Source organism: Emys orbicularis, chromosome 6 (assembly GCF_028017835.1).
Source record: "Emys orbicularis isolate rEmyOrb1 chromosome 6, rEmyOrb1.hap1, whole genome shotgun sequence".
Taxonomy (NCBI): Eukaryota; Metazoa; Chordata; order Testudines; family Emydidae; genus Emys; species Emys orbicularis.
Genome location: NC_088688.1, coordinates 118863546 through 118876064, shown reverse-complemented (window position 1 = coordinate 118876064; position 12519 = coordinate 118863546). Strand labels below are relative to the sequence as shown.

The 12519-nt window shown below is 50.8% G+C and overlaps 1 protein-coding gene across 1 annotated transcript; it reads left to right on the top strand.

The window, feature by feature from the left end:
* The first annotated feature begins 4864 nt into the window (after nt 1-4864).
* NDUFB6 (NADH:ubiquinone oxidoreductase subunit B6) lies at nt 4865-12347 on the top strand. Its single transcript, XM_065406488.1, has 4 exons — nt 4865-5119; nt 5654-5746; nt 11751-11795; nt 12203-12347. Exons 1-4 carry the CDS (start codon nt 4940-4942, stop codon nt 12269-12271), a joined length of 387 nt encoding a protein of 128 aa, XP_065262560.1. The 5' UTR covers nt 4865-4939; the 3' UTR covers nt 12272-12347.
* Nucleotides 12348-12519: the final 172 nt, after the last annotated feature.

Below are 12519 nucleotides of genomic sequence, written 5' to 3'. Positions count from 1 at the left end.
TTTACCTTTGCCAGCTGGAGGTGGATCAGTGTCCCCTAGGCCTTCTGCTTCTTAAATCCAAGCCAGTTCCCAAAGTGCTCCAAGGAAGCCATTCTTATACTGCTATCTTCCTGGAGGGAACGGATCTGGATGAGACCTGAAAGACTGCGGCGAGTCCTTTGCATTTACAGACTAATTCCTCCCCATTGCTGGAACTGTAACAGTTTGTGAATAGGCTTTCATCTGCCACACTCTGAATTTGGAATTCGTCATTTTCAGAGATTCATCTAACCCATTCTCTGGATGTTTGGAACAGGGCTGGAATCAGATAGGGTTTCTTTGGGAGGGAGTGAGCATTTTTATAGCATTAGCCATACAGTTTACTGTAAGTCATTATGGGATGCTGACATCAAAGTGCTATATGGCTACTATTTGCCTTTGAATTTTACAGTTGCAACCATTAACAGTGATAGCAACCAAACAGTGTTTTATTCTGTGCATACCCTCTTATATAAAGCCAGAGATCCTGAGGGTTGTACCATCTCTCCCCTCCCCAAAGCAGGGATTTCACCTCCTCTGCTGGAGAAGTTGACTGTCTTCTTAATATCATAGTGACATGGACTTATAATGGGCAGTTTATACTAGTGAGAGACCTAAGCATACTGGTGAAATCCCCAGGCTCCTGCCCCATTCTGTATTTGCATCAAAGAAGGTTCAGGCTAGCAGGATTATCTGCATGGAGGCAGATATCTTGATTATCTTCAGCTGCTGCAGAAGCTTTGCTAGGCTTGTCAGTGCCATTAGGAGAATCACGGAGTCTTATGCCTCATACAGGCAGTTCACAAAGATCTCCAGGATCTTGTCTGTGCGCTTTGACCTGAAGCCAACAAGAGATGCAAAACTGTTCTGTTAGCTGGTCCCTGTGGACTTTTTGTGTGTAGGTAAGCAAGGTTACAGTAATGAAAATAAAGAGTAACAAGCAACATGGTTGTATTAGGATTTAAATTTGAGAGTTTTTTTTCCACATTATCATCTAGGAATGGAAGTACAAAAGGGGAATTGGGGCATTTCCTGCCTCGAGATCCATAGCTGAAGTCGTATCCCTTTCCTCCCACAGGAGGCAATAAAGAAAAAAAAGACTGAAGGGGGACCTGATAAGTCTTTAGAGGTGTTAAGGGCTGTTATAAAGATGAGTTAGTCAATTGTTCTCCATGTCCACTGAAGGTAGGATAAGAAGTAATGGGCTTAATCTGCTGCAAGAGAGATTTAGGTTAATTATTAGGAAAACTTTCTAACTATAAGGATGGTGAGGTTCTGGAATAAACTGCAAAGGGAGATTATGGAATCCTCTTCACTGGAGGTTTTTAAGAACAGGTTAGACAAACAGCTGTCAGGGATGGTCTAGGTTTACTTGGTCCTGCCTCAGTACAGGGGGCTGGACTTGATGACTTCTCATGGTCCCTTCCAGCCCTACATTTCTATGACTCTATGAAATAGTAACCTGTTGCATGATCTCAATGGAAAAGGGGAATATAGTCTAAGAATATTATAATGTAGTGTAAGGGCAGAGAGACAACTCCCAGTGATGCCTGCCTGGTCCCAACAGGAGTGGACTTCCTGTCAGAATCCAGTTGTCCACCACTTACTGCATGAACTTGCTAATTGTTCCTCATTAAATTGTTCCACAGAAAGCCAGGCTGGGGGGACCATCCAGTGTGAAAGGTGTCTGCTGGTGGAATCTCTTAGGAAGCAAGTAGAACTACAGGAGGAGGTGGCTAGGCTGAGGAGCATCCATGCACATTAGGAATTCATTGAGAGTATTCATATGGAGACCTCCAAGGCTGAGGAAGCTATCCATCTAGAGAGGATTTCTTTCTCACCACCGGGGAAGGAGGATATGGTTCTGTCACAGGGAGGTTACTTATGGCAGCAGGCCGTGCTCCACCCCTGCTCCCAACCCACCGACCATCATGATAAAGAACAGTTATGCTGCCCTGTCAATGAGCGATGAGGAATTGTCCCCGAAGGTGGGGGAGGAGAAGCCATGTACCTCCAAGGTTGGGGGATCGCAGCCACCACTCCCAGAAGGAAACGTAGGTGAGTTGTGGTTGGTGACTCTCTTCTGACATCTGTCAGCCTGACATGGCATCCCAGGAGGTATGCTGCCTGCCAGGGGCCCATATCTGAGATATTGTGGAGGGACCATTGAAGATCATTCAAGCCTCTAAATACTCCCCAGGCTGCTCATCCATGTGGCACTAATGATACTGTGAGGTGTGAACCTGAGCAGATCAGAAGTGACTACAAGGCTCTGGGAATAAGGGTGAAGGAACTGGGGGCACAGGTGGTGTTCTCTTTGATCCTTCCAGTCAAGGGTAAGGGACCAGGCAGAGACAGATGCAGCCTGGCTGCAAGGATGGTGCCACCAGGAGGGCTTCGGCTTCCTTGACCACGGGATGCTGTTTCGGGAAGAAGGACAGCTCAGCAGAGATGGGCTCCACCTATCGAGGAAAGGGAAGAGCATCTTTGGATATAGACTGGCTAACCTAGTGATCAGGGCTTTAAACTAGGTTTGACGTGGGGAAGGAGACAAAAGCCCACAAAGGAGACAAAAGTCAAAGAAACATGGAGACCTGGGAGAAGAGTCAGAATCTGGGGGGAGCATGGGCTTTTATAGCAGGGATAAGGGAGAGACAAGAGAGAACACAGAGTGAAAATCAAATCAGTATCGTAGATGTCTGTATACTAATGTGAGAAGTTTGGGGAATAAGCAGGAAGAACTAGAAATGCTAGTTAATAAACACAACTATGACATAGTTGGCATAACAGAAACTTGGTAGGATACTCACATGACTGCATTATTGGTATAGAAGGGTTCAGCTTGCTAAGGGAGGACAGGCAGGGGGAAAAGGGAGGAGGTGTACACTCGGAATGAGGTTGAGATGGCAATAGGAGACAGACTCTGTGCCTCAGCTCCCCATGTATAAAGTGGTGATATCACCTCACCTCGGTTGGGTGTTGTGAAAATAAACCCATTAGTGCTTGTAACAAACTACATATTACAATGACAGCACCATAGAAAAATCTATAAGGAAAGTAATTCTGCATTTGTTGTGGGGCTTGGATGTGCAGTAAATAATGCCAGGGGCAACACAAGGAATCATGAGGATAAAAAGAAATACTGAATGGCTCCCAAGTCAGTGAGCACCATCTATGTCTACTCTGGATGGAGCAGGGGTCCGGTGTGAAATATAGCATGTGATGATGCAATTAAAACCTGTACCATGATGCCCAAGAGAGCTGAATGAAGGTTACAAAGGTTTAAATAGAGAATTGCTGCACTGGTGAGTGCTTGACTTTGCAATCTTAACGTCCTTTTTGGGTAGGTTTCTGGGTGTGATGTTACATGGAGCATACTGTGTCCTGCTGCTTTGGCTGTTTCTGTTAACAGCTCAGGGAGGTAAACTCAGGCCTGTTTCTGCACCAGATGCTCTGGTCTGCCCCAGATTTGGGGAGAAGTCAACAAATTCCTGCAAAATGTTTAGATTCTGCATCTTCCAAAGGGAAATGTTCTGTCTGGCATTCCCAGTTCTCACCAGCTCCCCCGTCCAACCCCTTCCCCATACACCAGCTGCTACCACCCCCTCCCACAGCTTCCTCTCCATCCCCTCCCCACGCACCACCTTTAACTGCCCCCAGCTCCTCCTCCGTCCCTGTCTAGGGTGACCAGATGTCCTGTTTTTAAAGGAACAATCCCATATTTAAGCTCTCCTGCAGGTGTCCTGACTTTCTTAAAAGCGGGCAAATTGTCCCATATTTTCTGTCTCCCCCACATCAATACTGGCGGGTCCTGTTGCTGGCCAGATCCCTGCTCATCATCTGGCCACCCACCAGCGGTGAGTGAGGGGGTCCAGTGGCTGACAATGGGGGTGGGTGTGCAAGGCTGGTGACGGGGTGAAGCTGCAGTGCACGGGGCCGGCCGCTCCCCCTGCTGGTCCAGGAGCAGCGTGGGGCTACGACATGCAGGCAGCCTGCCTGAGCCCTGCTGCGCTGCTGGACTTTTAGAGACCTGGAGATTGCGATCGACTGGCAGAGGCTCCAGGATCGACCAGTCGATTGCGATTGACAGGTTGGTACCATTGAATTGTATTTAATTATGGATTTATTTTTGTGCGGCCCCGCCTTAGCCCGAGGCCCTGGGCTGCAGCTAGGGTGACCAGGTGTCCCGATTTTATAGGGACAGTCCCAATTTTGGGGTCTTTTTCTTACATAGGTTCCTATTAAACCCCACCCTCTGTCCCAATTTTTCACATTTGCCATCTGGTCACCTTAGCTGCTGCCTCTAGAGCCCCTGTGTTAATCTGGCCCTGCCAGCCGGGTGAAAATGAGTGAGGGTGCGGGAGAGCGAGTGATGATGGAGGGAGGGGGATGATGGAGGGAGGGAGGGGCGTGGCCTCAGAAAAGGGGCGGGGCAGAGGCGGGGCAAAGGCGTTCAATTTTCTGCAAATAGAAAAAGTTGGCAACCCTAACCACCAGTCTTTAGCCCCCTTCCCCCCTCCCCCCACACACACTCAGCTCTACGCTCAGCTATGGCCTGCGCACGCAGTGGCTCCAACCGGCCTTTGCGGATTCGGCCTCCCAGGAGCAGGGGGCGAGCCAGGCAACGGGGCCGCTATGCGCATGCGCCTGGGCTCGGGCAGTAGACGTGGCCTCCCAGCAGCAGGGGGCGAAACACAGTTTATCCCTTCCTGATAGCGTCTGTGATTGACAACACAAGTTACCGGAAGCACCGAGTCTCCGCTTCCGGCGTCGGTGAAGCGCATAGACTGCGCCTCTCCCTGAGCAATAGGGAGCGTGTGTGGTGACGCCATTAGAGCGCGTCTCTTGCGGTGTGTCCGTCCTCGAGAAGGTCGCGTTTCCGGCGCTGGGCGAGTGGCGCTCGGCCGTCGCGGGGCTCGGGATGGCTGGCTACACCCCCGACGAGAAGCTGCGGCTGCAGCAGCTGCGCGCCCTGCGGCGCCGCTGGCTCAAGGACCAGGAGCTGAGTCCGCGCGAGCCCGTCCTGCCCCCGCCGAAACTCGGGCCAGTGGACAGCTTCTGGAAGCGCTTCCTGCAGCCGGGCTCCTTCTGGCGGCTGCAGGTCAGCGAGGCCCGGGTCCCCCAACCCTGCCCTGCTGAGGCGTTCCCACCCCGGGGCAGCCTTGACCACAGGGGTCCCCTCGCCCCCGACCCTGTCCTGCTGAGGGGTTCTGTGAATAAATAAGCCCATAAGCCCAGAGACTAAAGCCTATCTAGCCAGCCTTATTGGATGCTAACTTCACTTAAAAATAACTAGTATCAGAGGGGTAGCCATGTTAGTCTGAATCTGTAAAAAGCAACAGAGGGTCCTGTGGCACCTTTAAGACTAACAGAAGAATTGGGAGCATAAGCTTTCGTGGGTAAGAACCTCACTTCTTCAGATGCCATCACATCTGAAGAAGTGAGGTTCTTACCCACGAAAGCTTATGCTCCCAATTCTTCTGTTAGTCTTAAAGGTGCCACAGGACCCTCTGTTGCTTTTTAAAAATAACTAGACATTTAAAAGCAAAGCTGGTATTAAAGGTTGAAGTGGGGCCTTGTATATACTAAAATGTAAGGAAAAATAACATGGAATCTCATTTACTTTTATTTCCAGACTTTCAAGCTGTACAGAGCTGGTGTATTTACTGTATCTTGGCTACTTATTCCTTCCTGGTTTCTTCACTACTATATCAAATACCATGTAAAGGTAAGTATAGAAACCTGCATGTTGTATTTGGGTGCAGAAGGTATATGCTGGACCCTGCAAATACCATTTACTTTCCTTCGCTGGAAACACTTCCACTTTTTCTCCTTAAAAAAAATCCCATACTACAGAAAACACACCACCTGTGATCTGCCATGAAGTCAAAAGTTAAGGGTGATTGCACCTGAGAATTCTTTTGCTTTATTTTTGTCTGGGTACACTTCAGTGGTGTTGAAAATGTTTCACTTGCAGGACTAGAAAACTATTCAGAGCTTCTGGTTTTCCACTTCAATAGACAAGTGTCATTTGTTGGCACACTATGCAAAGAAACAAATTTCTGTACTTCTTGAGATGAACATAACTGTTTTCTGTTTCTTGCTGCTTAATAACTGTTGATAAGGCTTACATATTTTTTCTTTAAAAAAAAAAAAAAACTACTTCAGTCCATTCAGTTGCTTGTTTCTTGACACTGTTTTCATCTATAGGCCCACTGAACAAATATATGCACTGGGATTAAACACTGAATATTAATCACCTGCCTGCAGTATTGATTCTACAGTTAAAATAAGAAAAAACGCCTTATGAATAGGCTTGGATTAAAGAATTTTGGGGCCCTGTATACTTAGGAAATTGCCCCCTCTCCACTTGCAGTAAATTAGCCAGTAAAGGTCCCCCACCCATATATCTCCCATCCCACACAGACCCCTGAATGCTCCTCACATCCCACATAAAGTCCAACCACCATTCCCTATCCTCAACACACATGCCAGTAGCCTTGACATACATCCCGTTCACTATAGCCCCATAGGCCACAGCCTGCAACATCCCCCACTCAGCTGCAACATTCTGGCTCCCATCAGTTTATAACTTGATATACTCCCTCTGTCAACATCCAGTGACAAGTGATTTCACTGAGTACCTGTGCCTCCCTCTAGTCACCAGTGACTCCATTCAGACTTCACTTTAGGCTTCTAGACAGTTCTGTAACATATGTCCTCTTAGTTTTAATGAGCCTATCAAGGTTATTCATTTCCCATTTAACTTTTCTAGAATAGTTACGCTTGATTTTCAGTCTTGGAAAGCTAACATTTTTAGCATCAGAAAACTTGGAAATACTTATGTAAATATTTCAAAGTGACAATTGAGAATGGAAAAATCTATGAAGTTGCATTTAGTTTATTCTGGGGGAAACCAGGTTTTTCCACAACCCACATAGTGAGAGCTACATGTTGCAATGAATGTTTGCAGAGTAGCTCCCTTATGTTTGGACAGTTTTATGTTGCTTCGTCTATATCAGTGTTTCCCAAACTTGGGATGCCACTTGTTTAGGGAAAGTCCCTGGTGGGCCGGGCCAGTTTGTTTACCTGCCGCGTCCGCAGGTCCGGCCGATCGCGGCTCCCACTGGCTGCGGTTCGCCGCTCCAGGCCAATGGGAGCTGCTGGAAGCGGCGCGGGCCGAGGGACATACTGACCCAGTGGGAGCCGCGATCGGCCGAACCTGTGGACGCAGCAGGTAAACAAACCAGCCCGGCCCACCAGGGGCTTTCCCTAAACAAGCTGCTGTCACGGAGTGTGGGGGGACACAGGGCCCTGCACTCCCGGCTTCCTGCGATTCACCATGACTCTCAGCCAGCCAGTAAAGCAGAAGGTTTATTTAGATGACAGGAACACAGTCCAAGACAGGTCTTGCAGGCACAGACAACAGGATCCCCCTCAGTTAGGTCCATCTTGGGGTCCCCGGGCACCCCAGCCCCCTTGGGAGGTCAGAGCCCCATCTGCCTCCCAGCCATATCACCAGCCAGCTCCTGCAAAAAAAACCCTTCAGCGACCCCTCCCCCAGCCTTTGTTCAGTTTCCCGGGCAAAGGTGTCACCTGGCTTCTAACCCCTTCCTGGGTTCTCATGTTACATGCTCAGGTATTCTCCTTCGGTCAGTTTCCCATCCCCCAATGCAGACTATCCTAGCCACACTCCCATGTCAGCATTCACAGACCACAGTAAGAACAGTCCCAGTTTGTCACATCTCTCCCCCCTTCGAGACCGAACTGAGCGGGGTCATTTTAGCCAGTGATCCGGGGAAGTTCGAACCTATCCCCGTTCCTGTGGATGCCCCAGCATCCCTCCCACTCCTTGGTGAGACTTACACCAGGCCCCTCCAGTTTCACGCCCCCCCTTAGGTCGGAGGTGCTCGATGGCACTTGTAGTTCGCATGTGGGAAGGTTTATGCGGCCTGTGCCCTTTTCCCACCCCAATACCCCTGGGGTTCCAACTGGACTGGGGTCTTCTCCCAGCGCTCCAGTCTGGAGGTCGGTGACTCAGGCTCTCTTGGTTCAGAGCCCCCCTTTTAACCTTGGCCACCCTCTGGAAAGGCTCCTCTATGCTGGGCAAGGGTCCTAAAGCCGTTTTCCCCTTGTTCCAGGCCTTCCTCCCCCTCTGACAGGGGTCACAGGATCGGCAATACTGTCGGACAGTAACAAAGACCCCAGGCCAGTAAAAGCTCCGTAGCAGCCTCTGCTGGGTATGCCATGTTCCCTGGTGTCCTGAGAGGGGAATGTCATGGGCCCAGTGCAGCAGCTGGCGGCGATACTTCTGGGGTACCACCAGCTGCCTCCTGATCCCCCCTGACTCCATTTTCCCTGGGGGAGCCCATTCTCGGTACAGGAACCCTTTCTGCCACAGGAACCTTTTTCGGCCACCTCTCCCCATGGTTTGTACCGCACTGCGGTCAGCCAGGTCCCTTATCTTCCTCAAGGAGGGATCTTTCTGCAACTCGGCCTGGAACTCAGCAGCTGGGACAGGGATGGCCACCTGCTCTCTCTCGTCGGCTGGGTCTGAAGCCGCAGCCTTCCTGAGCCATGTCCCTGGGTGTTCCCTCCCCACCAGGTTAGGGTCCTGCGCCTCAGGCAAGGCACCCTCTTCAAGGCCAGGGCGCAGTGCCCCTCGCCGGCTCTGGCTACGGGTCATGACCAGGGCACCCTGGGGGTTGCTTGGCCAGTCCTCCAGGTCCCCCCCCATCAACACCTCAGTGGGCAAATACGGGTGTACCCCCATGTCCTTGGGGCCCTCCTTGGCCCCCCACTTCAGGTGCACCCTCGCCACAGGTACCTTGAATGGGGTTCCACCCACCCCGATCAGGGTCAGGTAGGTGTCGGGCACCACCCGATCTGGGGCCACCACCTCGGGCCGGGCCAGCGTCACCTCTGCGCCCGTATCCCAGTATCCATTGACCTTCCTCCCATCCACCTCCAGGGGAACAAGGTACTCTCTCCGGAGGGACAGCCCCGCGCCCACCGTATAAACCCAAAACCCCGAGTCTGGAGCATCCAGCCCCTCAGAGGAGCTGGCCTGGAGCTCTCCTCCCTCCTTAGCAGGTGGTACTCTGCCAGCCCCCCTTCCCTGGGAATGCTGCCTCTCGCCCGGCTGGGTCTCTACCCAGTCAACCCTCTGTGGGTTCGGTCTGCTCAGTCTGTCCCTGGGCCTGGGGCACTGGGCCCGTACGTGGCCTCTCTGGCCACAGTGATAGCAGCCCATGTCCCGTGGGTCCTCTCGAGCGGGTCGGATGGACCTGACGCTGGATATTCCCCTTTGGTGGGGGTTCTCCAGATTTCCTCGCTGGGCGGTCCCATGTTGACTCTCTCTCTGCGTTGTGGCGGGCCTGTTCCTTTGGGACTCCTCCCTGTTATCCCCTGCCCAACTGTTCACAAACTCGTCGGCCAACTGGCCTGCATGCTGCGGGTTCTCTGGCTTTTGGTCCATCAACCATCGCCTCAGGTCGGATGGCCACTGCTCATACACGTGCTCCAGTACGACTAGGTCAAGCAGGTCCTCTATAGTTTGGGCCCCAGCTGTCCACTTGCGGGCATACCCCTGCGCCCGGTTGGCTAGTTGTAGGTATGTGACCTCACGGGTTTTACGCTGATTCCGGAACCTTTGCCGGTACATCTCAGGGGTCAGCCCAAACTCGCGGAGCAGGGCCTTTTTGAACAGTTCGTAGTCCCCTGTCTCAACCCCTTTCAGTCGGCTGTACACCTCCCTGGCTGTGGAGTCCAGTGAGGGGATGAGAAACTGGAGCCTGTCTGCAGGGTCAACCTGGAGCAGCTCGCAGGTATTCTCAAAAGCCGTCAGGAAGGTATCCATGTCCTCCCCATCCTTACGCTGGGCCAGGAAGCACTTATCAAAGCTCTTTGCAGTCTTGGGTCCCCCCTCGCTCACCGCAGCCGGGGCCCCACTGCTCCTCAGCCTGGCCAGTTCCAGCTCATGCTGACGTTGGTCCCGCTCATGCTGACGTTTCTCCTTCTCTTCCCGCTCCTGCTTCAGTTCTTGCTGCCTTAACTCGAGCTCTTTCAGTCTCAGCTCCCTGTCACATTCCAGTCGCATCCGCTCCCGGGACGGGGAGCTCCGCCGGGACGATCCCCTGCTGGCCACCGGGGTCAGGGTGCCCTCGGTATTCACTGGGCTTCCCCCAACCCTTCCCCGAGGCATAGGTAGGCAGGGTCTCGGGATGTCCTCGGCAGCAGTCTGACTCCTCCCAGCCATGTCAGTCCCTGGGGCCCACGCTGCATCCGCCGGGCGGCTGCCCTCAGGCACAGGGCTTGGTTCATCCAAGCGATCCCTCTCCTCCAGCTGGGCAATTAGCTGTTCTTTGGTGGACCTCCCAATGCGCAGCCCCCTCTGCCTGCACAGCTCCACCAGGTCGCTCTTAAGGCGTTTAGCATACATCCTTCTGCTGGCCACTCGCCGGCCTGTGCTCTCCGCTTTTCACCGTTCAAGGGGGACCCCTAGTGTGCCAGCCCTTCTTCAGGTCACCACCTTTCTGCCAGGGTTGAGCTGCAGACTCCTCCGCCCCAGGACCGCTCGCTGCGATCCCCCAGGGGACCCTGTTACTGCAAAAGTTCTTCTCACTGGTCACACACTCCCAGGGGTTAATCGCCCCCTGAAACAGTCTCTCTCTGATCTTCAGCCCACCTGGTCCCCGTCGATCCCCCTTCGTTTTACTGCTCCCCAGTCACTTACTGCAAGAAGCGCCGTCCACGGGGTGCAGTAGATCCCACCGCTACCACCAGTTGTCACAGAGTGTGGGGGGACACAGGGCCCTGCACCCCCGGCTTCCTGCGATTCACCATGACTCCCAGCCAGCCAGTAAAGCAGGAGGTTTATTTAGATGACAGGAACACAGTCCAAGACAGGTCTTGCAGGCACAGACAACAGGATCCCCCTCAGTTAGGTCCATCTTGGGGTCCCCGGGCACCCCAGCCCCCTTGGGAGGTCAGAGCCCCATCTGCCTCCCAGCCATATCACCAGCCAGCTCCTGCAAAAAAAACCCTTCAGCGACCCCTCCCCCAGCCTTTGTTCAGTTTCCCGGGCAAAGGTGTCACCTGGCTTCTAACCCCTTCCTGGGTTCTCATGTTACATGCTCAGGTATTCTCCTTCGATCAGTTTCCCATCCCCCAATGCAGACTATCCTAGCCACACTCCCCTGTCAGCATTCACAGACCACAGTAAGAACAGTCCCAGTTTGTCACAGCTGCGTCCCAAGTTTGGGAAACACTGGTCTATATGTTTGGTCAGACAAGGTTAGTTCAAACTGCATAAGCCTTGATGATTGAGGTTGATTTGTGTTTTGTTTGTAGCTGACTTGTACCCTGGTCTTGCTCACTCCTGCTTCCTTACTAGTCACTGACAGAATAAAGCTCACTGCTTTCCTGAAGAAGTAATAACATTATCACTGCGCCACAATTCAGTGAACACTCTTATTAGGCCATTGCCTGTGGAGCTTTACCCTGGGCGTGCCTTTTCATTTATAAAGTATTTTGAAAACTTGTCCTGTTCGAGGTGTGTTTATTCTGTATACTTCTGGTTTTAAACTAAGAGTAACCTAGTGGAGAGAAGCTGGGGCTGCTTAATATTAATTGTATTCAACACTTTAGCTGTTTGGCAATATGGAAAACAGCTTTTTCTAATCAGCCATCTTTCAAAAAGCTTATCCTGACTAATCTGTTTTTTATTGCAGAAAAGGCCATATGGTGTTACTGAAACGAAGTACTGCATATTCCCAGTGAGTTAATTAAAATTAATATTTTCTCGTAACATGTCGGCCTCATGGATAAAGAAAACAAATGAGAAGGGGGAGGTGGGTGTGTGAGGGCAGCAGTGGTACAGGGAATAAAATTAAAATAACTGTATTCAGTACTTTGGGCACTTGGTACAAAAATGTTAAATGCTGGCTAAGGAAAACAATGTGATATAGACCTTTAGAAGCATCAGTATTTTCTTCAGAATGGATAATATTCCCTTGAAAGCTTGTTTCGCCAACAGAAGTTGGTTCAATTAAAAGATATTGCCTCACCCATATTGTGTCTCTCATAAAAATAATAGTACTTTTATGTACTTGCATATTATATATTTTAGACAGTAGTATGACCCATGACAAAATATTCACCATAAGCTTTTTGATTTCATTAGGGTGACAAAATTCTAGAGACAGGAGAAATAATCCCACCAATGGAAGAAGAGCCTACTGGTCATCACTGAAGGTTATAAACTCTAGCTTTGTTCCTATAAAAAGTGTTAAATATTTCCAGATATGTAAAACAATAAAGTTGCTTTCAGGAAACTCTCATGTTATCTTATTTCCTTCTAGGTATAGCAGGAATAGCAAAGACCATTTCCAGACTTTTCTTTAGTGCAAGGCAAGTTAAGGAAGTTACTCACATAGTAACAAAATGTTCATGATTGACTGTATGAAATGGACTCTAGTAGTAGGCTTTCAGTCCAATGTA

What these genes read in the sequence shown, in the direction of transcription:
- NDUFB6 (XM_065406488.1), top strand. Translation starts at nt 4,940, where the DNA reads ATGGCTGGCTACACCCCCGACGAGAAGCTGCGGCTGCAGCAGCTGCGC. An exon ending in GCTCCTTCTGGCGGCTGCAG is followed by an intron (nt 5,120 to 5,653) that starts GTCAGCGAGGCC and finishes TTTTATTTCCAG; the next exon opens with ACTTTCAAGCTGTACAGAGC. An exon ending in CGAAGTACTGCATATTCCCA is followed by an intron (nt 11,796 to 12,202) that starts GTGAGTTAATTA and finishes TGATTTCATTAG; the next exon opens with GGTGACAAAATTCTAGAGAC.